This window comes from Panulirus ornatus, chromosome 66, assembly GCF_036320965.1.
Source record: "Panulirus ornatus isolate Po-2019 chromosome 66, ASM3632096v1, whole genome shotgun sequence".
Classification (NCBI taxonomy): Eukaryota; Metazoa; Arthropoda; class Malacostraca; order Decapoda; family Palinuridae; genus Panulirus; species Panulirus ornatus.
The window spans coordinates 24905778-24929702 of record NC_092289.1 but is presented as its reverse complement, the minus strand read 5'-3'; the positions used below and the strand labels follow the sequence as shown (position 1 = coordinate 24929702).

The 23925-nt window shown below is 36.4% G+C and overlaps 1 protein-coding gene across 6 annotated transcripts in view; it reads right to left on the bottom strand.

Moving 5' to 3' along the window:
* Positions 1-23925, bottom strand: part of LOC139746697 (guanine nucleotide exchange factor DBS-like) — a 542611-nt gene that overhangs the window by 92813 nt on the left and 425873 nt on the right. The window contains exons 8-14 of one of the 6 annotated variants that reach the window (XM_071658145.1): positions 20674-20847; positions 19099-19179; positions 17223-17348; positions 13463-13729; positions 12158-12271; positions 4526-4717; positions 36-242 (exon numbers count right to left, since the gene is read on the bottom strand). In XM_071658145.1, the coding sequence (XP_071514246.1) occupies positions 36-242; positions 4526-4717; positions 12158-12271; positions 13463-13729; positions 17223-17348; positions 19099-19179; positions 20674-20847 (1161 nt within the window). The remainder of the gene's footprint in view (positions 1-35; positions 243-4525; positions 4718-12157; positions 12272-13462; positions 13730-17222; positions 17349-19098; positions 19180-20673; positions 20848-23925) is intronic. The other 5 variants (XM_071658146.1, XM_071658147.1, XM_071658148.1 and 2 more) reach the window with 5 other exon arrangements.

Genomic DNA, 23925 nt, shown 5'->3' with positions numbered 1-23925 from the left:
CACCACACCTTTAGTCTATGGGGTAATAATCTTACCTGGTGCACCAAACCCTTAGTCTCAGGAGTAATAACATCTTCAAACATTGTCTTCAGTTCCCGAGAGGTACCAAGGCGACTGTGATCTGATGATGCCATGAACTCCTCTAGCTCCCTCAAGGCCTCCTCAGCAAATTCAGGAGCTTGGCATCTCTCAATCTGTTGAGATGCCAAGAGTTCCACACCTTCAGTACACCATTTGTTTGCCTGCAAGGGGGAAAACATTATATGTAAACGAAGAATTCATATCAAAGTTCAAAACATTTTAACACATGCACACATGCAAAGTAAATGCAAGTACAGTTCTGGGCATCCCTACCCTTTTGTAGCCTGCACGATCAAGGTTGGTATGTACAGAATTGGGCATCCCTAACCTTTTGTAGCCTGCAGGATCAAGGTTGGTAAAGTATTGCAAAATTAATTACCAATACAGGCATATGCGCACATACCCTTGATCCATTCCTGTAAAAATGGACACAATTAATAACAAAAGACAGAAAGACACATACAGGGTAGAGACATAAGAAAGACTCAATATACTTGATGTAGCCCATCTCTAACATTCTAATACCCTTATACATACCACATCACCCTCATTTCTGCTGTCCTCAAAGTATTTCAAATGCTCATTAACTCTCACCTTCTTGACCCTTCATTGCACCATGTCAATATCATTGTATTTCATAATACAAAGTGATGGGCCACAACTATGGCGTTGTCAGACTCTATCTGCATGAAGTTACACCACAAGTGAAAAGTCAACTTTGATGAGGCTGTATCATCATTTGTTGATGAAAAGGAATACAGTTTCATCAAAGAACTCACTCCAAGGGAGCCCATTATTTTCCTCCTACATAAGGTAGCTTATGCAGTCTTGGAGCTACAGGAGCTCAAAATCTCCACCACTCAAAAATTTATTTTAACTAATAATATACTTATGTAATAAATCTTTTCGATTTATTTTTTTTACTTTTTTTTTTTGCTTTGTCGCTGTCTCCCGCGTTTGCGAGGTAGCGAAAGGAAACAGACGAAAGAAATGGCCCAACCCACCCCCATACACATGTATATACATACGTCCACACACGCAAATATACATACCTACACAGCTTTCCATGGTTTACCCCAGACGCTTCACATGCCCTGATTCAATCCACTGACAGCACGTCAACCCCAGTATACCACATCGCTCCAATTCACTCTATTCCTTGCCCTCCTTTCACCCTCCTGCATGTTCAGGCCCCGATCACACAAAATCTTTTTCACTCCATCTTTCCACCTCCAATTTGGTCTCCCTCTTCTCCTCGTTCCCTCCACCTCCGACACATATATCCTCTTGGTCAATCTTTCCTCACTCATTCTCTCCATGTGACCAAACCATTTCAAAACACCCTCTTCTGCTCTCTCAACCACGCTCTTTTTATTTCCACACATCTCTCTTACCCTTACGTTACTTACTCGATCAAACCACCTCACACCACACATTGTCCTCAAACATCTCATTTCCAGCACATCCATCCTCCTGCGCACAACTTTATCCATAGTCCACGCCTCGCAACCATACAACATTGTTGGAACCACTATTCCTTCAAACATACCCATTTTTGCTTTCCGAGATAATGTTCTCGACTTCCACACATTCTTCAAGGCTCCCAGAATTTTAGCCCCCTCCCCCACCCTAGGATCCACTTCCGCTTCCATGTTTCCATCCGCTGCCAGATCCACTCCCAGATATCTAAAACACTTCACTTCCTCCAGCTTTTCTCGATTTATAATCAACATAATAATCTTATCATGATACCGAAATTGAAAAAGTTTGTGAAATCATCAGTTACATCAGTATGATGCAGTGTTGTCAAGGTTAGACGTGCTGGCAAACCTACCTCTATTTTTTGCTAAAAACACCCTCTTCTGCTTCATCTATCAGAGTTAGTGTTTATAACTTCACTCACCACATAATCCGAAGACACATTATCATCTAATTCAAGTAATTCATGATCATCATGTACCTGGTCCTATAAATCTTGCTGAAAACCATCTGATTCCTTTCTAGAAAACCCAAGAGAAAAAGCTATCACTAGCATGACTCACTAAAGGAAAAAAATTATTGTTTTGAAAAAAGATTGTATAGAATGTTCAAGTGATGGGGCCCCATGATTGTAAGGCTCCCTCCCCAAACAGTACAAATAGGTAATTGCCAGAAGGTAGAAAGAAGTAACAGAGAGTATGGTTAGATTTCTGCAGATGACACAAGAGTAAGTAAAGAAGTTAATTCTGACCAAGAAAGGATATCATTTGTCAATGGGCAGATGAAAACTTAATGGTATCTAACAAAGAGAAACTTGAACAAATAAGCAAAGGGGCAACTAACAGTAATACAGTTCAATGCCTATATAGAGAGGCCTTAAAGGTAAAGAAAGAGTGAAATAAATGTCGAAGATTTGGAAATTTCAACCTAGGAAAAACACTAAGATAGCATTTTGGAGCCAAATAATAGCTGGAGTAATATTGAGAACATTTATAACAAGAGACAGAAAAGTGATGATGGGAATAATCTACAAAGTCCACAAAAACACTCCTACCCTGATATAGTTTTAACTGATACATGGCTAAGGTTTTTTTGTAGGTACAAGCATATGATGCTCTCAGGGTGAAACCACTGCACATCAGGATGCTGAGACATGTTTTTCTAACAGTGCGAGCACCAGGAACCTGCCTCAATGTGCCTCAGGCTATTTTGAAGGAAGAACGTTCTTTCTTTACTCTTCTAGTCTGCCACTTCATTTCGGAAATTTCAGTTCTAGCTCTGTATTCCTTCCAACTGTGCTTCAAGATGGCTGGCTCTTAACTTTCTAAACAGAAGCAAGCCCAAATTCTTGCTTGGCAGCAAAAAATGTTGATAAACACGAGATTCTAGACACATGGAATGCTCAGAAAGCATGAGCAGGCAGCTGCATCCTAGAACACCTCATCAGTGCTTTGCCTCAATCAAGAGATCTTAGGACCCATGGACCTAAAATATGGAACCTTGTCAAATCCATGTCCAGACATCTGCAGATGGAAATCAAAGCCAAAGGACAGATAACAAAGTTCTAAAATAAAAGTGCAACATCACCTTTGAAAATGTATGGGGAGGTGGACAAGTATATTTACAAAAACTGAATATATAAGGAGTAAAGGTAAGCTGTTGTGTATCATAAATGACAGTAAACAGACAGAATAAACAAGTTTGAGAGTATACAAAAACATTTCACAAGTAAAATTAATTGAATGGAGCACATGAATTATCATGGAGGATTAAAAGAGCTGGAGCTATAGAGTCGAGAATGTCAAAGTGAGAGAGATATGATAATTCAATCTTAGGAACAAATGTACGGCTAAAAAACAATATTTTAAACTTGAAAATTACCCAGAAAGAAAGATACAAAATCATTAAATCTAGAGTAATTCCTGAAAATATGCCAAACAGATTTGACAAAGATACAACATTGCCTTTGAGAAAGCTGGAGTGATTATTTAATGTTAAATCTGGAACACTAAAAAATATATATGGAGTGACTGCAGAAACATTCAAAACAATATTACACACTTGGTTGAAAACAATATTTGATAAACCTAGAAATGACAACTAAACGAAAGGAGTTGCTGCTAAAAGTAGAAAGAAGAGATGTGTCTGAGAGAAAAGTTGTTATTCAACACACAAATCAAGTGGTGAGCACCATGTTCTAGCTTTACCACTGTTGCAAGATCTTGTCTTAAGTACTTATAAGGACTCTATAGTAGTAAAAAAGTACATGTAAAACAAATAGACTCAAAAACGATACTCACTGAAATATTAGAGGAAGATTCAATTAGTACCACTAACCTTACATCTAAAGACAGATAGTGATGTGACAAACGAGTCTACCATTTAATCCATTTAAGATTCCATGCATATATCAGACATTTATATGTAGATTAGGCACAGAAAAATGCAAAGTATCAAATTCAAAGAAGCATAGGATAAGCCACACAGGTAAAGTATCAAGGCAACAGAAATCAATTACTTGAGAGGAGCATGTGGTATGACTAGATGGATGATGAAAGTCATGAGGGATGTATGATAGATTCAGTATGGCAGAGAATGCAAAGAGAATGAATTGTGGAGTGGCAGAGCGGGTGAAATGTAATACTTTGAGGGGGGTTGGGTATTTCGAAAGAATGCAAGGCAGGAAATTTACAAGAAGAGTGTATGACAGTACAATTCAAAGAGATCAGTGTGAGAGAAAGACCATCTGTGACACTGGGAAAGTGGAAGAGTAATAGAGGGAGAGACTTGGGGTAAGAATTTGTGGACAGCGACAGGTGGAGACTTTCCTGCCGTGGCCAACCCCTTGATGGGAATTCCTGGAGAGAATGGGCATCAGAGATATAGACAGATGGACAGACAGATATTCAAAGTTTGCAGGATTTATTCATGCCATCTATAGGGACACATGCATGAAGGAACTTACTCTCTCAATGCGTTCTTGAAGGTCCCTACATTTGTGCAAAGTTTCCAGGCGTTTAGTGATCCGGTCATGGAAGGCATCCCTCATCCTTACTAATTCTACACATTTGGGTTGAATTGAGTCAACCGCATAGTGCTGGCTCTCAATTAGCTGCGTGCCAATAATTCTGAGTTCTTCTGCTTTCTCTAACTGGTCCTGCAAATATCTTAACAAATTAAACCTTATCAAAAATTTGTATAACATTGTCCTACCCAAAAACTTGGATGAAGCAATAAAAATAGTTTCAAACATAACTTTTGAAAAACTAATGCAATAGCTAAGACCAACACTAATATTTAGGGAATAAATGGTGACCCACCATAGTTACATTCTACATACAGCTCTGAGAGCTGTTTTACTTTTCTAACAAAGCTTGACATGAGTAAAGGCAGTGATTAAAGGTAGTCTAAGGTATATTGTTTCATGCTATGTTCATACATCTATAGATGGATGTGTTGTACCTATCCCCTTCTAATAAAGGAACAATCAAACAAACAAGAAAATCATAATAAAGGTTTTTCAAAAAAATCAAAGAAAAATCCAAGGCTATGGCCTTGCGTTTTTTTTGCTCAGAATTTCAACTTCCTCAGATTTTAATGAAAATCTGCGTATAGATGTTATTCTATGTGGTGATTAAGTATTTGGAGTCAAACGACTGTAATTCGTGATATTAACCATTTAATTAACATCTGGACTAATTATAATAAAATTCATATGCTGATTACTCGACTAATTACATGAATATTTAGATTTTGACCACAAATCCTTTTTCAATATCCTTAAAAGCATCTATGCTGAAATTTTCAAGAAAATCTATTTTTTCAAAAAAAATCAAGAAAAATCCAAGGCTATATATATATAGCCTCGCATTTTTTTGCTCAGAATTTCATATGCTAATTACTAGACTAATTAAACGAGTGTTTACATTTTGACCACATATTCTTATTCAGCATATATAAAGGTATCTATGCAAAAATTTTCAAGAAAATCTACTTTTTCAAAAAAACAAGAAAAATCCAAGGCCTTCCATTTTTTTTTTTTTTTTTGCTTAGATTTTCAACTTCCTCAGATTTTAATGAAAATATGTGTATAGATGTTATTCTGTATGGTGATAAAGTATTTGGAGTCAATAGACTATAATTCATAGTATAAACCGTTTCATTAACACCTGGATTAAATATGATAATATTCATAAGCTAATTACTCGAGTAATTATACGAATTTTTCGATTTTAACCACAAATTCTTATTCAGCATACATAAAAGTATCTATGCTGAAATTTTCAAGAAAAATTTAAATCTTTAAAAAATAAAAAAAAATCCTGGGACATGCCCTTGATTTTTTTTGCTCAGATTTTCAACTCTCTCAGATTTTAATGAAAATCTGTGTATAGTTGTTACTTTATATGGTAATTAAGTATTTGGAGTCAAAAGATTGTAATCCATAATATTAACCATTTAATCAAGACCTGGATTAATTATAATAATATTCATACGCTAATTACTCGACTAATAATATGAAGTTTTAGATTCTGACAACAGATTCTTATTCAGCATATATAAAAGAATTTATGCTGAAATTTTCAAAATCATGAAAAATATAAGAATAAAGCCTTGCATATTTTTTTCCTTTTTTGCTCAGAATTTCAACTTCCTCAGATTTTAATGAAAATCTGTGTATAGATGTTATTCTATATGGTGATTAAATATTTGGAGTCAAAAGACTGTAATTCGTGATATTAACCATTTTGATTAGCACCTGGACTAATTATAATAAAATTCATATGCTAATTACTCGACTATCTATATGAATATTTAGATTTTGACCACAAATCCTTTTTCAATATCCGTAAAAGCATCTATGCTGAAATTTTCAAGAAAATCTATTTTTTCAAAAAAAATCAAGAAAAATCCAAGGCTATATATATATATATATAGCCTTGCATTATTTTTGCTCAGATTTTCAACTTCCTCAGATTTTAATGAAAATCTGTGTACAGATTTTATTCTGAATGGTGATTAAGTATTTGGAGTCAAACGACTGTAATTTGTAATATTAACTGTTTAATTAACACCTGGACTAATCATGATAATATTCATACGCTAATTACTTGACTAATGATACGAGTGTTTAGATTTGGACCATTTATTCTTATTCAGCATATATAAAAGTATATGTATGGAAATTTTCAAGAAAACCTAAATTTTCAAAATATCAAGAAAAATCCAAGGCTATATATATAACCTTGCATTATTTTTTTTTTTTTCTCAGATTTTCAAGTTCCTCAGATATCAATGAAAATCTGTGTACAGATGTTATTTTTTATGGTGATTAAGTATTTAGAGTCAAAAGACTGTAATTCATAATAACCGTTTAATTAGCACTTGGACTAATTATAATAAAATTCATATGCTAATTACTCAACTAATTATATGAATATTTAGATTTTGACCACAAATCCTTATTCAATATCCATAAAAGAATCTGTCCTGAAATTTTAAAGAAAATCTATTTTTTCAAAAAAATCAAGAAAATCCAAGGCCTTGCATTTTTTTTCTCAGAATTTCAACTTCCTCAGATTTTAATGAAAATCTGTGCATAGATGTTATTCTATATGGTGATTAAGTATTTGGAGTCAAAAGACTATAATTCATAATATTAGCCATTTAATTAACACCTGTACTAATTATATTAAAATTCATATGCTAATTACTCGACTAAATACATGAATATTTAGATTTTGAACACAAATCCTTTTCCAATGTCCTTCAATGTCCTTCAAGAAAATCTATTTTTTCAAAAATAGTTTTTTTGCTCAGATTTTCAACTTCCTCAGATTTTAATGAAAATCTATGTATAGATGTTATTCTGAATGGTGATTAAGTATTTGGAGTTAAAAGACTGTAATTTGTAATATTAACCATTCAATTAGCACCTAGACTATAATAAAATTCATAAGCTCATTACTCGAGTACTTATATTAATATATGAATTTTGACCACAAATCCCTGTTCAATATCCTTAAAAGAATCTATGCTGAAATTTTCAAGAAAATCTATTTTTTCAAAAAATCAAGAAAAATCCAAGGCGCCTTTGCATTATTTTTGCTCAGAATTTCAACTTCCTCAGATTTTAATGAAAATCTGTGTATAGATGTTATTTCATGTGGTGAGTGAGTATTTAGAGTCAAAAGACTGTAATTCATAATATTAACCATTTAATTAGCACCTGGACTAATTATAATAAAAGTCATAAGCTAATTACTCAAGTACTTATACTAATATATGGATTTTGACCACAAATCCTTATTCAATATCCTTGAAAGCATCAATGCTGAAATCTTCAAGAAAATCTATTTTTTCAAAAAAATCAAGAAAAATCCAAGGTCCTGTTTTCTTTTCTCAGAATTTCAACTTCCTCAGATTCTAAGGAAAATCTGTGTGATTAAATATTTGAAGTCAAAAGACTGTAATTTGTGATATTAAATGTTTAATTAACCCCTGCACTAATAATAAAATTCATATGCTAATTACTCGACTAATTATATGAATATTTAGATTTTGACCACAAATCCTTTTTCAATATCCTTACAAGCATTTATGCTGAAATTTTAATGAAAATCTATTTTTTCAAAAAATCAAGAAAAATCCAACCCTATATATAGCCTTGCATTTTTTTTTTTTCTTTGCTCAGATTTTCAACTTCCCCAGATTTTAATGAAAATCTGTGTATAGAAGTTATTCTGAATAGTGACTAAGTATTTGGAGTCAAAAGACTGTAATTCGTAACGTTAACCGTTTAATTAACACATGGACTAATCATAAAAATATTCATATGCTAATTACTCATATTATACGAGTATTTAGATTTCGACCACATATTCTTATTCAGCATATATAAAAGCATCTACGCAGATATTTTCAAGAAAATCTAAATTTTTAAAAAAAATCAGGAAAAATCCAAGGCTATATAGCCTTGCTTTTTTTTCCTCAGATTTTAATGAAAATCTGCGTATAGATGTTATTTTTTATGGTGATTAAGTATTTAGAGTGAAAAGACTGTAATTAGTAATTATTTTTGAAAAAAAGGGATTTTCCTCAAAATTTCAGCATAGATGCTTTTAAGTATGTTGAATATGAATCTGTGGTCAAAACCTAAAAATTCATATAATTAGGCGAGTAATTAGCACATGAATATTATTATAATGGAAGTGCTATTTAAACGCTTGATATTATGAAATGCAGTGTTTAGACTAAAGGTACTTAATCACCACATAGAGTAACATCTTAATACAGATTTTCACCAAAAAATCTGAAGAATTTGAAAATCTAAGGAAAATGCAAGGCTATATCCTTGGATTTTTCTTGATTTTTTTGAAGAAATAGATTTTCTTGAAAATTTCAGCATAGATGCTTTTAAGGATATTGAAAAAGGATTTTTGGTCAAAATCTAAATATTCATATATTTAGTCGAGTAATTAGCATATGAATTATATTATAATTAGTCGAGGTGTTAATTAAACAGTTAATATTACGAATTACAGTCTTTTGACTCTAAGTACTTAATCACCAGTCAGAATAACATCTATACACATATTTTCATTAAAATCTGAGTGAGTTGAAAATCAGAACAAAAAACTGCAAGGCTATAATATCCTTGGATTTTTGTTGATTTTTTTGAAAGTTTAGGTTTTCTTGAAAATGTCTGCATAGATACTTTCATATATGCTGAATAAGAATATTTAATCCAAATCTAAACACTCATATAATTAGTCGAGTAATTAGCGTATGAATATTATGATTAGTCCAGGTGTTAATTAAAAGGTTAGTATTCCGAATTACAGTCTTTTGACTCCAAATACTTAATCACCTTTCAGAATAACATCTATACACAGATTTTCATTAAAATCAGAGGAAGCTGAAAATATGAGGAAAAATAAAGCCTTGAATTTTTCTTGATTTTTTTTTGAAAAGATAGATTTTCTTCAAAATTTCAGCACAGATGCTTTTAAGGATATTAAAAAAGGATTTGTGGTCAATATTTCAAAATTCATATATTTAGTCGAGTAATTAGCATATGAAAATTATCATAATTAGTACAGGTGTTAATTAAACTGTTGATATTACGAATTACAGTCTTTTGACTACATATACTTAATCACCATATAGAGTAACATCTGTACACCGATTTTCATTAAAATCTGTGGAAGTTGAGATTCTGAGAAGAAAAACGCAAGGCCTTGGATTTTTCTTGATTTTTTTTAGAAAATAGATTTTCTTAGAAATTTCAGCATAGATGCTTTTTAGGATATTGAATAAGGATTTGTGGCCAACATCTAAATATTCATATAATTAGTCGAGTAATTAGCATATGAATTTTATTATAATTAGTCTAGGTGCTAATTAAACGGTTAATATTACTAATTACAGAGGTATAAGTTTGTTGAGTATTCCTGGTAAATTATATGGGAGGGTATTGATTGAGAGGGTGAAGGCATGTACAGAGCATCAGATTGGGGAAGAGCAGTGAGGTTTCAGAAGTGGTAGAGGATGTGTGGATCAGGTGTTTGCTTTGAAGAATGTATGTGAGAAATACTTAGAAAAGCAAATGGATTTGTTTGTAGCATTTATGGATCTGGAGAAGGCATATGATAGAGTTGATAGAGATGCTCTGTGGAAGGTATTAAGAATATATGGTGTGGGAGGCAAGTTGTTAGAAGCAGTGAAAAGTTTTTATCGAGGATGTAAGGCATGCGTACGTGTAGGAAGAGAGGAAAGTGATTGGTTCTCAGTGAATGTAGGTTTGCGGCAGGGGTGTGTGATGCCTCCATGGTTGTTTAATTTGTTTATGGATGGGGTTGTTAGGGAGGTGAATGCAAGAGTTTTGGAAAGAGGGGCAAGTATGAAGTCTGTTGGGGATGAGAGGGCTTGGGAAGTGAGTCAGTTGTTCGCTGATGATACAGCGCTGGTGGCTGATTCATGTGAGAAACTGCAGAAGCTGGTGACTGAGTTTGGTAAAGTGTGTGAAAGAAGAAAGTTAAGAGTAAATGTGAATAAGAGCAAGGTTATTAGGTACAGTAGGGTTGAGGGTCAAGTCAACTGGGAGGTAAGTTGGAATGGAGAAAAACTGGAGGAAGTAAAGTGTTTTAGATATCTGGGAGTGGATCTGGCAGCGGATGGAACCATGGAAGTGGAAGTGGATCATAGCGTGGGGGAGGGGGCGAAAATTCTGGGAGCCTTGAAGAATGTGTGGAAGTTGAGAACATTATCTCAGAAAGCAAAAATGGGTATGTTTGAAGGAATAGTGGTTCCACCAATGTTGTATGATTGCGAGGCGTGGGCTATGGATAGAGTTGTGCGCAGGAGGATGGATGTGCTGGAAATGAGATGTTTGAGGACAATATGAGGTGTGAGGTGGTTTGATCGAGTCAGTAACGTAAGGGTAAGAGAGATGTGTGGAAATAAAAAGAGCGTGGTTGAGAGAGCAGAAGAGGGTGTTTTGAAATGGTTTGGGCTCATGGAGAGAATGAGTGAGGAAAGATTGACCAAGAGGATATATGTGTCGGAGGTGGAGGGAACGAGGAGAAGTGGGAGACCAAATTGGAGGTGGAAAGATGGAGTGAAAAAGATTTTGTGTGATCGGGGCCTGAACATGCAGGAGGGTGAAAGGAGGGCAAGGAACAGAGTGAATTGGATCGATGTGGTATACCGGGGTTGACGTGCTGTCAGTGGATTGAATCAGGGCATGTGAAGTGTCTGGGGTAAACCATGGAAAGCTGTGTAGGTATGTATATTTGCGTGTGTGGACGTATGTATATACATGTGTATGGGGGTGAGTTGGGCCATTTCTTTCATCTGTTTCCTTGCGCTACCTCGCAAATGCAGGAGACAGCGACAAAGCAAAATAATAATAATAAAAAAAATATATATATATACTCTTAAACAACTCCATCATTCATCCTCTAAACATTCAAATTGTTTCAGCATATCTTCTTCAGTTTTCTCATCAATACTCTTCTCACCCCATTGTCTTATACGCAATCAACCCTCCTAACATCACTTTATCTTCTCAAACATTTTATTTCCAGCATATACACCCTCTTATGTACTCTTTAATCTGGAGCTCATGCTTTGCATCAATATACCACTATTAGGAATACTATACAATCAAACATTCCTATTTTTGCCCCACAGACAGTGACCTCTTTCCACACACACATCAATGCACCCAGAATCTTAATCATCTCACTAAACCTATGACTAACTTCAGGTTCCATACACTACCATATCCACTCCAAAGTATATGAAACACTTTACTTCCTCCAGCATCTCCACATTTAAACTCATATTCCAAGCAACATGCCTCTCTGCCTTTCTAAATCTCATGACCATATTTACATCAACTCTCACCTTTCTCTTTTTATACATGCTCCCAATCTCAGTTTCTCATTTGAGTCTGTACTTTACAACCAGCAGCAGGGAAACGATGGACTCCTTTGAAGCAAAATGTCCTTTGTTGAGTTTGTACTGCAATGAAGCAGGTAGCTAGGCATGCACATAACTAGAAAGACAGGCAGAGTCATGAATAAATACTTACAGCAGTGAGCATATGGAAGTCTTGAGCCTCTGCTAACAACTGGTCAACATGTCCAACAGAGTCCCCTACCTCAGACATCTCTGCCAGTTGCTTTAATGATATTTCAAGGCAGGTCTGAAAAAAGCACAAGATAAAATGAATATATGTATATATATATGTATATATTGGGGTATGACTCACTTCAGCACAAAAGAAATTTACAATTCTTCAACACAAGTGAGAAAAAGGACTAGTAATGTGAGTTTAAGTCCAACCAGAAAAACATCGCAAGGAAACTTCCACTAAACTGGCTGTCAAATATCAAAACACCCTGTCAAACAAAAGATTAAAATTAAATGCCATTCTTTTAACCTTGCATTTAAAAAACTAATACAAAAATATGCAATTTATGTGCTATATGTAGTTTTACTGTCTTTTCAAAACCTAACAACCAAACAGGAATGCTTCATTATCTACTCAACTCAAAAACCTTATTTTACTCAACCGACAACCTGAAATGGTATGATAATTAGCAAATACTGTACATGAAAGGTGCAGGCAGTAAACTAAACACACTTTCTTAAAACTATCTAATACTTAACATCTATATGTATCTCAGATGCCTGTTCCCTTTGGGAACTCCCTCAAGGGGGTGGCCATGGCAAAAGTCTCCATAACTGATGAATTCCAGTGCTGCTTCCTAGCATTTAGTGCCTCACTCTGAAAAGGCCATGGGTAGAGGGCAACCTAGCAACCCTAGCACAGTGTTTTCAGAGACTCCTACCTAATGTTCCTACTGACTACTTCTACCTAATATTCCTGCCAAATTTTACAACCTCCTGCTTCTATGTTATGCTCCCAGATAAAGCTCCTACCTACTACTTTTACCTTATGTTTCTACCTAAAGCTCCTGTCTAAACTTCTTACTTACTACTTCTATCAACTGCTCCTACTATTTGCTAAAAGGCAGGGCTAGAGGAGAGCACTCACTGCAGAAAAATCTAGACCTGCAAAGAATGAGATTTGTAAGTGTCGTCAAATGTTATTTGTGACAAGGAGAGAATGTATGTCTGTAGACAGAATACCAGCAGTCCACGTGTGGGTGAGGCAGAAAGAAAAGACAGTTACCTGGGTCAAAGGGGTGCAACTTGACAGCCATTGAAATGCCGGGTCACTAAGCAGCCATAATTAACTCTCCCAATACCCAGGTGGGTAGTATCAGTATTGTACCTTCCAAGTCGGTGGCTGCCTACCAACTACTACCTAAGATTATCTATTACCATACCTTCATAAGTTACTAGGAAGAAAAAGAAAGAATGAACTCACCTGCAGTTCCCTAAAGTCTGTTTCAAAACGTCTCAGTTGAAGACACTGTGTTAGCCTTCCTTCATGTCTTGTCCAAAATTCATCAAAGGTTCTTTCTGTTTCCTCCAGCTGAACTAAAAGTCGCTCTACAGCAGTTACATTAATAAGCTTGTCAGGACAGAGGCGTGCTGTACGGGGTTCCCCTGGTCGCTTGATACAGTTAAGTAATGTTTCCCCATGTCGTGATGCTGATAATAAGTCATCCTTGAGCACATTGTATTCAGAACACTGTTGACAAGACAAATTTATTGGCAAAATTAGATGAAACAAACTTTTAAAGTTTCATTCTGTCTACATACATGACACAGCTGAGCCTATGACTACACAGTACAGACTAGATCTGTTAGTAAGAGGGTAGATTATGTCGGGCTTACAGTGGATGGAAAGAAAATCAATGAAGAAACAAAGGAAGAATCATCTGAGATGATAAAGTTAGGGAAACTGATTGAAGTCATAGGGAAGATGGACCAGAAGTTACATCTGCAGAACAAGGAAATATAGAAAATGAGGAAACAAAGATAATGGAAAGTATCATCAGACAGAAGAAACAATTAGGGATCTGAAAATCAAGGGATATGACAGAAGAATAAAATCACAAGAGGAGATTCAGAAGGAATGTAACTTCAGGGGAGAGAGAAGGTGCAATGAATGAAGTGTCAGAGAAAAGGGTCAAAAAGGTCTTCTCTGCATGTCCACAAGATAAATCAATAAAAGATGCCCATAACACAGACTAGTAATTACTGGTAATTCTGCGGGTGGCAGGGAGCAGGAGCAAATTTTGGCACTGTTGTAGAAAAACAAAACACTCTGCCTAAGGCAGTGGAAAGGGAGCCTGAGAACAGTGAAATGAAGGTAAGCAAGAAACTATTAAGTGAGGTTATCCAGTAAATAATATGTACTGTTGGAGACAGAACAATCAAGAAAGTGTGTGGTTTGTTAAATGGAATGCTCAAATATGTTGGCAAAAATATAGAGAGTGCAGCAGATAAAACCAGAGACATAGAAGTCGATGTAATAACAACACAGGAATTAGCAGAGAAGTAGGTCGCACCAAAATTAAGAGCTTTAGGGTAGCAAGAGGCTGACAGATTTAAATCATTGATGATTATGGGACTGAAAGAAGACATTTTTCTAGCCAAAGAGGATACAGAGGAAAAGGTAAAAATGTAGATTAAAAGACTAGAGGCTATAAACATATCAAAGCAGTTTATCTAAAAAGAAAAAAGTGATAAAGAGAATTGATGGACATGGACATGACATAAAAGGAAAACTAGTATCATCTATGTTCAAAATGGAATTCTTTATATAGTACCCAGAAGATGGTACTGCAAGCTATTCATTAAATGTGAGAGACTAAGTAACAAAAGAGAGAAACAAATTACAGGTAGGTGGTAAAAAATGGGAGATACAAATTGAAACACGAGAACTGAACAGCCTGTCAGTACCTCAAAGAGGTCAGGAATGTTAGGTGATGAGAATGTCAGGCTAAAAATAATGTATAAGAATGCAAGCGGACTAGTTGTAAATGGTAAAGAGCAAGAGATGGTGAGACACCCAGGCCCACTTATCACTTTCTTAATTTACAGGCAAAACCTGTAAATCAAATTCAGGGTGTAAGGATGAGAGCTCTTCCCCATCATCAACAACTTATACTTAAGGGTGCCTACTGTATTTGCCCAGGTAAGCACCGTCATTCTGTCCTTGGCTTTCTTCATGCCACACACTGTATATTCATCTGATCTGGCAAACATGTTTCTTAGAATGTAGTGCCAAATGAGGCCAGTCTTATCCATATTATAAGCTTGCTCTGAAGCAAGCTTTTTATCTTTAACTGACAAGATAAAAGTCTATGTTTGTTTTAGTGATTTCTTCATTTGCTGAATTTTTGGGGTAGAAGAAGCCATGGCAAAACTTAGGTTTTCACAGCCATCTAGTAAACTGAAGGCTCAGCAGTTCCCAGCTCCTGCCCAGCTCCTGATGAAACTCTTATACATTTTCACACAAAAATAGCAAACAAATGCAGAAGGTATGCCTTCACTGCAAAACTGCTTAAACCACTGATGCACAAGCTTTAAAGGTTGGCTTCTCTAGTTCCATGTATTGCTTTATATTTATTAATGCCCTTATCTAAATCACTCTGTGCATAATACTCAACAGCTTTCCAGTTGCTTCTTGATATCATATAAGGTGGTGTTTCCCCACACCATAACATTCCCTCAGTTAATGCACTGACACACAACATATCTAACTTCTTTAGAAATTAACTCTCAGCATAATAGTAGGCATAACATGCCTCTTCTTTCCACTACAGCACTCCACATTATATCACAGATACTTGTTGGTTGCCATCATAAGGGAAAACACAGAAATAACAAAGATAAGTGAGAAAAGCAAAGAGCAGTACCACCTAAAATGCAAACATGTACAAAGCATAATATGGGCTTTGGCAGCAAACAACACAGTGATCTTCAAAAATTCATGTACCATTTTTGTAGGAATACTAACCCAATGACTGCTGATGAGCCACATGTGGTACAGGCTGCTTCTAGGAATTGACTACGAGCAAGTTGTATATGGTTAGGGCACTTTAGAATACTAAGTGTGGTAAACAGCAGAGTACTGGATCAGGAAGCAACTAATGGCATTTGAGACAATCTTTCCAAATCCTCTGACCAAAGTTTTTCAATATGACTGATCAGTTGCCATCAAAATGATATGGAGGGAGGGTAGTAAATACTTTTTGTGTTGCTCTGGCAGCACAGAAAATGTATGTGGATAATACATTTAGATTCATATAAACAATGTTTACATATTCATATGAATAATGATACACATATCATTGGAAGTTAAAAATATTAAGAAAGATGCATCATATGCCTGACAGTGATGTAGCCTGAACATTTGTTCATTATAATATTTTCAGTATGCAGAAAGTGGACATGTTACTAAAATCATATACATATTAGATTCTTAAGAAAAAAGTTCTTCCAAATGGTAAGACAAAATGATTAATATAAATTCTTTCAAATTTACTTAAAATTGTGCAGTGAAGATCCACTAAACATCGAGAGTAGCTGCAGTCCATGGCTTGATGTATAAGCATTTATATTCTGGATCTTTTAAGACTTTGGATATTCAGACTATAGTTTTCTACTTGTATCAAGTTCACCAAGAATGTGGATGCTGCAAGTGAATGAAATGTGGACACTATAAACAAATGGATGAATGAGCAGAGATGGGGCCCCACAAATGAAGAATACTTCCCACGTATTCCCTGCGTGTCGTAGAAGGCGACTAAAAGGGAAGGGAGCGGGTGGCTGGAAATCCTCCCCTCTCATTTTTTTTTTTTTTTTTTTTTTTTTTAATTTTCCAAAAGAAGGAACAGAGAAGGGGGCCAAGTGAGGATAATCCCTCAAAGGCCCAGTCCTCTGTTCTTAACGCTACCTCGCTAATGCGGGAAATGGCTAATAGTATGAAAGAAAGAAAGAAGGTAAAAACAAAAATAAATAAACAGAGAGGTGGATGACTAAAATAAAACATACTTCAGGGTGATATGCATTACTAAACTTGTTTTATAGGCTAAACACACTGAAATATGCCATTAGTTATGAGCATCTTGTTCATCTAAGTACAGTATGAAACATCACTGCACTGGCTTATATACATGGGTATCTCTGGCTGTGTAGATATTCATATTCAAAATACTTAAGAGTAATCCCACCTGAGAACGGAGAAGCTCCTCTGTAGAAGCGACATCATTTGGAAATTCTGTTTCCTGCAGCTTCTGGGTGAAAGCTCGCAATGAGGCACTGATCTCTTGTGTGTTGGCGCTGAACTTCTCCACCGCCTGGAACCAGAGGGAGGTGGAGGACCTTGGGGTATTGGGAACTACTAGGGTGCATGCCATCAAACTTGTATCAGGTCACATAATATTACATTCCCATGCCTAGTTCGACTGGCAGGAGAGGTGACTTTACTTAGTGTGTACACTGAGGATTTTGTGGCAGGAGAAAGCAGGCAAGAGCACTGTAGCTCTCACCACATTCATTATCAGGTAGAAAAATAGTTTAACAGCCCCTCATATTTTGTTCACAAATACATCCACAGCAAACAGAGAATATCAGTATTCTTTTTATTGGTGCAAAACTTTCAGAGAAGCAACTCTAATTGCCAACAAGACAAGACAACAAAACACAGTGTCCAGCACAACTGATTTTCATCATTCTGAATTTACAGTACTTTTTACATACCTAAGTATCTGAGCAAATATACACATCCTGTCTCACTGATACATACTGATAAATCAAAGAGTACTTTCTCTATCAGAATATATATATATATATATATATATATATATATATATATATATATATATATATATATATACACAATGATACAGGAGTGATAAAATTTTTTAAAAATCCATGAAACGATAAAACAGGTAGCCCTGGATGTCTGGAGAGAGGGTTCAAGGATGACGGTAAATAGGGGCATGGTGCCCACGCCCTGGTCATCAGGGGCGCGACAACCAGGAAGATGTGGCACATGTAGGATCAAATCCTACTGCCTAAGCCCCAAAATCAAAATAAACGAGGATCAAAAAAGAACAGAAATAAATGTGCTTTGACGTCACCACTGAGTCCCAGGGATATCGGAGTTAGGGACCATCAAGTTCATCACAGACAGGGTCAGGAGCACCTTGGGCCGGTGGTGCGGGGACCCACCAGGTGTGGGACCCTCCAAGTACAGGACCCAACAGATACTTTACCAACTTAGCTTCCAACTTCAAGGGTATAGAGGTAATGAAAGGTTATTAATGTCCATGACTTATGAAATTTCTTATGGTTAATTATGTTCATTATGGTATATGAAAAAATTTCTGAAAAAGCTGGTAAAATTTGCCAGTGGTATCAAACACTATAATCCTTAATAACAATTTCCAAGAGAATAAGCATAAGACTTGATTGTTGACACCCAACTAGTGTAATTATGACAATTTCAGTGACAAAAGTCTTATTTAATATCTTAACTATTCATTAAAATCCAATTACTCTTTGAGTAAAGATGTAACAGTAATCTTGTAAGCAATACAGACTTATTCAACATCTCTTACAGATAAAGGAATTTTTGTTTATTTTCATACTCCTTTACACTTTAAAACCACTCATAGCTATGCAATATCATTTTTGAGTGAAGGAAATTGCTACAAGTCATGGAAATTAGACAAAATGGGTGTCTTGCAAGGACATCATAGAGGTTCATTACAGAGGACAAGGACCCAGCAAACAAGATCACTAACAATTGAACACTTCTCATTGTATTAAAGGAATCATTTTTTAAAGTCATTACTCAACACTCAGCAGGCACTTAGTTTATGTTAACATAAAACTATTCAAGCTTATGATTTTATTTTGAGAATACTTCTGTTTCTAATAAAAATAGTATATTAATTCCTAAAACACAAATCAGAGTTTGAGTTAGAGATCCTGGGTGAGAGTCCTAAGGATTACAGGTGAGTATCTCGGAGGTCCATTGGGCAATGACTTAGAGGTCCTGGGTAAGTCCCCCGCACCTCAGACCCAGGGGCGGCACTGTACCTGCTTGAGAGTGGCCACGGCGTGCTGGATCTGTCGAGAAAAGAGTTGCTCATTGTAGAAGCGGTGGTAGCCAGGGCGGCGCTGTGTCAGGAAGAGCAGAGAGGGCCGCGTTAGACACTGGTGAAGAGGGTGAGGGCGCGCCAGGGCACTTGAGAGGGAAGGGGGCGCACTAAGGACGCCACATACAGTAATTATTTCATTCTAGAGCTGCTAAAATGGTGAAAGGGAAGATTTCACTCCGTCTAAATCCTTCACCATGCTACTACTAAATGGGAAAAAGTTTCTAAGCACTTGTTTTCAACAAAACACAGAGGCCTTTCTTTTTTCTTTACACCGAGAATGACACAATTGGTATACACTAAACCAAAACATATACTGAACAAAAACACAGCATTTCATTTTAGCAGCTCTAGTAGTTCACTCCATCCACAACTCCACAAGGATCAGCAAAGATGAAAAGTAATCGCAAAGGATGATGATGCACGCAACATCTCTCAGAAACAAAATAGCCACTAGTTCACAGGAAAACCATTAGAAAATCTAACACATATCGAATACTATGTTGTCATGAAAGCACAGTGGATGGAGTCTCAGTCATGGAGGCCAGGGAGAAGCAGAAGGGGAGATGTATATGTGACCCAGCTTGTAGTTATTCATGTGAAACCTGTTGAGAGAAAATATATTTTCACAGATTCTACAACTATTAGGGCTTCCAGCCAAACATTGGTTTATGTAAGTGCCAAGGGCAAAGGTGTTCTTCACACCAACTTTCAAAAGGACGAATAGCTCTTATCTCATAGTTTTGAATACGCTGTCAAACTGAAAACAGTACTTTTTTACAATGCTAGGTGATATCTACCTTTGAAATTAGCAGTACTTTCTACAGTGACTCAAACTTATGCTGTATTCTTAATAAATCACAGTTTTAATTGTACAGCTCAACCACTCAGTGCATAAATATACATACGGTATCCATTCCATCTTGACGAATAGTTTTTCTCTTTCAGAGATCAATATCTACTCATTCCAAAATGTACTCTCATAAGTAGTCTTCATGTGATGATATACTTTTGTGACATTCACCTAAAATGAATATAATTCCAATTTTTCAACACACAATAGACTTATGTTTGTCAGTACTGTACAGTAAGACTATAAGATCATCTCACTATGTGGTAAATGTTGAGGATTTTTGCTAAACGTCCTTTCCTTGCAACAATGAACAAGTGAGAGACAGAACTCGAGGTGGAGGAGCTAAGAGTCTGGTGTCGTGCAGGTCAAACAGTGAAGAAGAGGATAGGGAAGCACACCAAATGGTACACCAAGAGGCTGCAGCCGGCTGGAGTAGGATAAGCCAAAGCAATGGTTATTTCAAATCCATAATCTGACAAAGAATAGAACTAATTAAAATGTAAAAATTTCACTGTTTAATATATCATGAATCTTCATCCAAAAGGCTTCATGTAAATCATTATGAACTATTTAATCAAGTTAATTTAGGTACAAAAACTAAGAAAGTAATGATTACTTTATAGCCGGTGGGGGAGCTGGTGTGTTTGACCTGCACACACACACCTGAATCTGGAGGATATAATCTCCTGCTATGATGGCGTCTGAGGCGTGGGTGGAGGCGATATCGTCGACCAGCTCCATGACGGTGCGAGCGTGGGCCACTGCCGCCTCCTCTATGCCAGAGAATAGTCGGCGAGGGTTCCTGGCTACTACTCTCCGCCCACGATCGCGGTCTCTCTGTGTAGTGAGGGTGGGGCAGGATGCTCGTGGGTATGGTTGGTTTCAGTGACATGGATAAGCAATGTATGTGTGGGAGGCAGCTGGTAGTTATGAAAGACACTGGTGTTGTCAGAGAGATAAATCAATGTGTAGGTTTGTCGGTGTTAAGGGACAGAAAAAGAAAGAAGCAGGTTATGTAATTATTATGGAGTAGGGCAACAGAACGAACAGGTAGTATAAGAAACAACGGAACATAACAGCAATGATGAAGATAATGTTTTTGAGAGAGTCAGAGAAGTTATCATTTATGGAAAATATTCACAGCAAGTGGGAACCATAAAAGAAACAATGACCAATATCTCATACAACAGAGAGTAGAAACAATACTGGAATAAGGCTACATTGTAGATAATCTAAGACAAACAATAGAGACCAGTTAGGCAGAGATGAGTTGTTGATTCTCTTAAAGCAGAATGACAATAAAACACATAACAGCAACCAGAATAAACAGCCCAATCAAACAGCAACAAGATCCACATACGAAGCTTTAAGCAAATATCACACACAAGTATCTGGATCAAGATACATACTAAATAGATAAGACATTTAGAGCTCAGCTCAGCTGGGAAAGGATAGGGAGGGGCAGAATGAACTTTGATCAAACTGGGTTGGACATGGCAAATACATTACATAAACAAAGCAAACCACAGTGCAGCAATAATGTGAATTAAGCAAATACTGAAATGTTCTGAAAGTAATCAAAGCTCTAAAATTTAAAGGGTCATGTATAAAGATCTTAGGCCAATTACTCTTAACTAAGAAGCAACAATCAAAGTGATTCTATGAACAACATGTGCAGGCATCAAGTCAGTGATGCTGTTGAGTCAATGTGAAGACAATTTCATCATTCATCTGATTTAAGAATATTTACAATATCTACATTGTGTGTCTAAACCTGTACTTGGGATACAGAAATAACTATGCTTTTCTCTGAAAGTAAACGTCATGTACCTTAAAATTTATGTGTAAAAATACTATCAAAAATATGAAATGTTTCACCTTAAATAATGTTAAAACTTCACAGATATAGTCTACACCAAGATATGAACATGTGCCACAATGAGGCACTTGCAATTAGTTGTTTCTTCTGTGCAAAGTCCTTCAAAAAACAGACCTCTGATGTAGGAATTCAAGACAGCAGAAAGGGCAAATGAAGAAAGGAGAATGGGAGATCATACATATTGAAATTAAAGCTAATTAAATATAACTACTTATACGTACATTACTGGAAGGGAATACGACTCATTGGGCCTCATCTCTTGAGCTTTCTCTTCATCTTCCAAGATTTAAAGATTTTATATAGTCGGAATTCATGATTTCAAACTTCAATAAATTCCAGTAAAAACATACATCACATCATTTCTAACGAGTTTCTTACAGTTCAGATGAATTAAATTCTTCTGTTCTGGATGGGTGTTTAAACTATATAAAAGATTCATCTATCTTTATATGGAGTAATAATATGCCAAGGGAGTTTCTAGCCTAGCATATTTCTATGCATAGTCAAGTCCAAAGCAATCTGGCTCATTACCTCTCCCAGTTTGACCCTGAAAAACTTGACCCACTTTGTTTTCTTTTTTTTTCTAAGATAGCACAAACAACTGAAGCCATAACCAAGGTAATCCCATTAACACTATACATATGAATATATATATCATCCCTAGGGGTAGGGGAGAAAGAAGACTTCACACGAATTTCCTGTGTGTCGTAGAAGGCAACTAAAAGGGGAGGGAGCAGGGAGCAGGAAATCCTCCCCTACAGTTTTTACTTTTCCAAAAGAGGGAACACAGAAGGGGGGCCAAGTGAGGATTTTCTCTCTAAGACTCAGTCCTCTGTTCTTAATGCTACTTTGCTAATTTGGGAAATGGCGAATATGTATGAAAAATATATATTCATTTGTATATTTATTTATTTATTTTGCTTTGTCGCTGTCTCCTGCGTTAGCAAGGTAGCACAAGGAAACAGACGAAAGAATGGCCCAACCCACCCACATACATGTCCACACACGCACAAATGCATACCTATACATCTAAAAGTATACATATATATACACACACAGACATATACATATATACACATGTACATAATTCATACTGGCTGCCTTTATTCATTCCCACCGCCACCCCGCCACACATGAAATAAAAACCCCCTCCCCCCCTCATGTGTACGAGGTAGTGCTATGAAAAGACAACAAAGGCCACATTCGTTCACACTCAGTCTCTAGCTGTCATGTAATAAAGCACCGAAACCACAGCTCCCTTTCCACATCCAGGCCCCACAGAACTTTCCATAGTTTACCCCAGACACTTCACATGCCCTGGTTCGGTCCATTGACAGCACATCCAATTTGGTCTCCCACTTCTCCTCATTCCCTCCACCTCTGACACATATGTCCTCTTGGTCAATCTTTCCTCACTCATTCTCTCCATGTGACCAAAAACTTTCAAAACACCCTCTTCTGCTCTCTCAACCACTCTTTTTATTACCACACATCTCTCTTACCCTATTATTACATACTCGATCAAACCACCCCCACACCACATACTGTCCTCAAAACATCTTTCCAGCACATCCACCCTCCTCCGCACAACTCTATCTATAGCCCACGCCTCGCAACCATATAACATTGTTGGAACCACTATTCCTTCAAACATACCCATTTTTGCATTCTGAGATAATGTTCTTGACTTCCACACATTCTTCAACGCTCCCAGAACTTTCGCCCCCTCCCCCACCCTATGATTTACTTCCACTTCCATGGTTCCATCCGCTGCCAAATCCACTCCCAGATATCTAAAACAATTCACTTCCTCCATTTTTTCTCCATAAACTTACCTCCCAATTGACTTGTCCCTCAACCCTACTGTACCTAATAACCTTGCTCTTATATACATATACCTCACACCACATACTGCCCTCAAACATCTCATATCCAATATATCCACCCTCCTCCACACAACCCTATCTATAGCCCATGCCTCACAAACATATAATATTGTTGGAACCACTATTCCTTCAAACATACCCATTTTATCT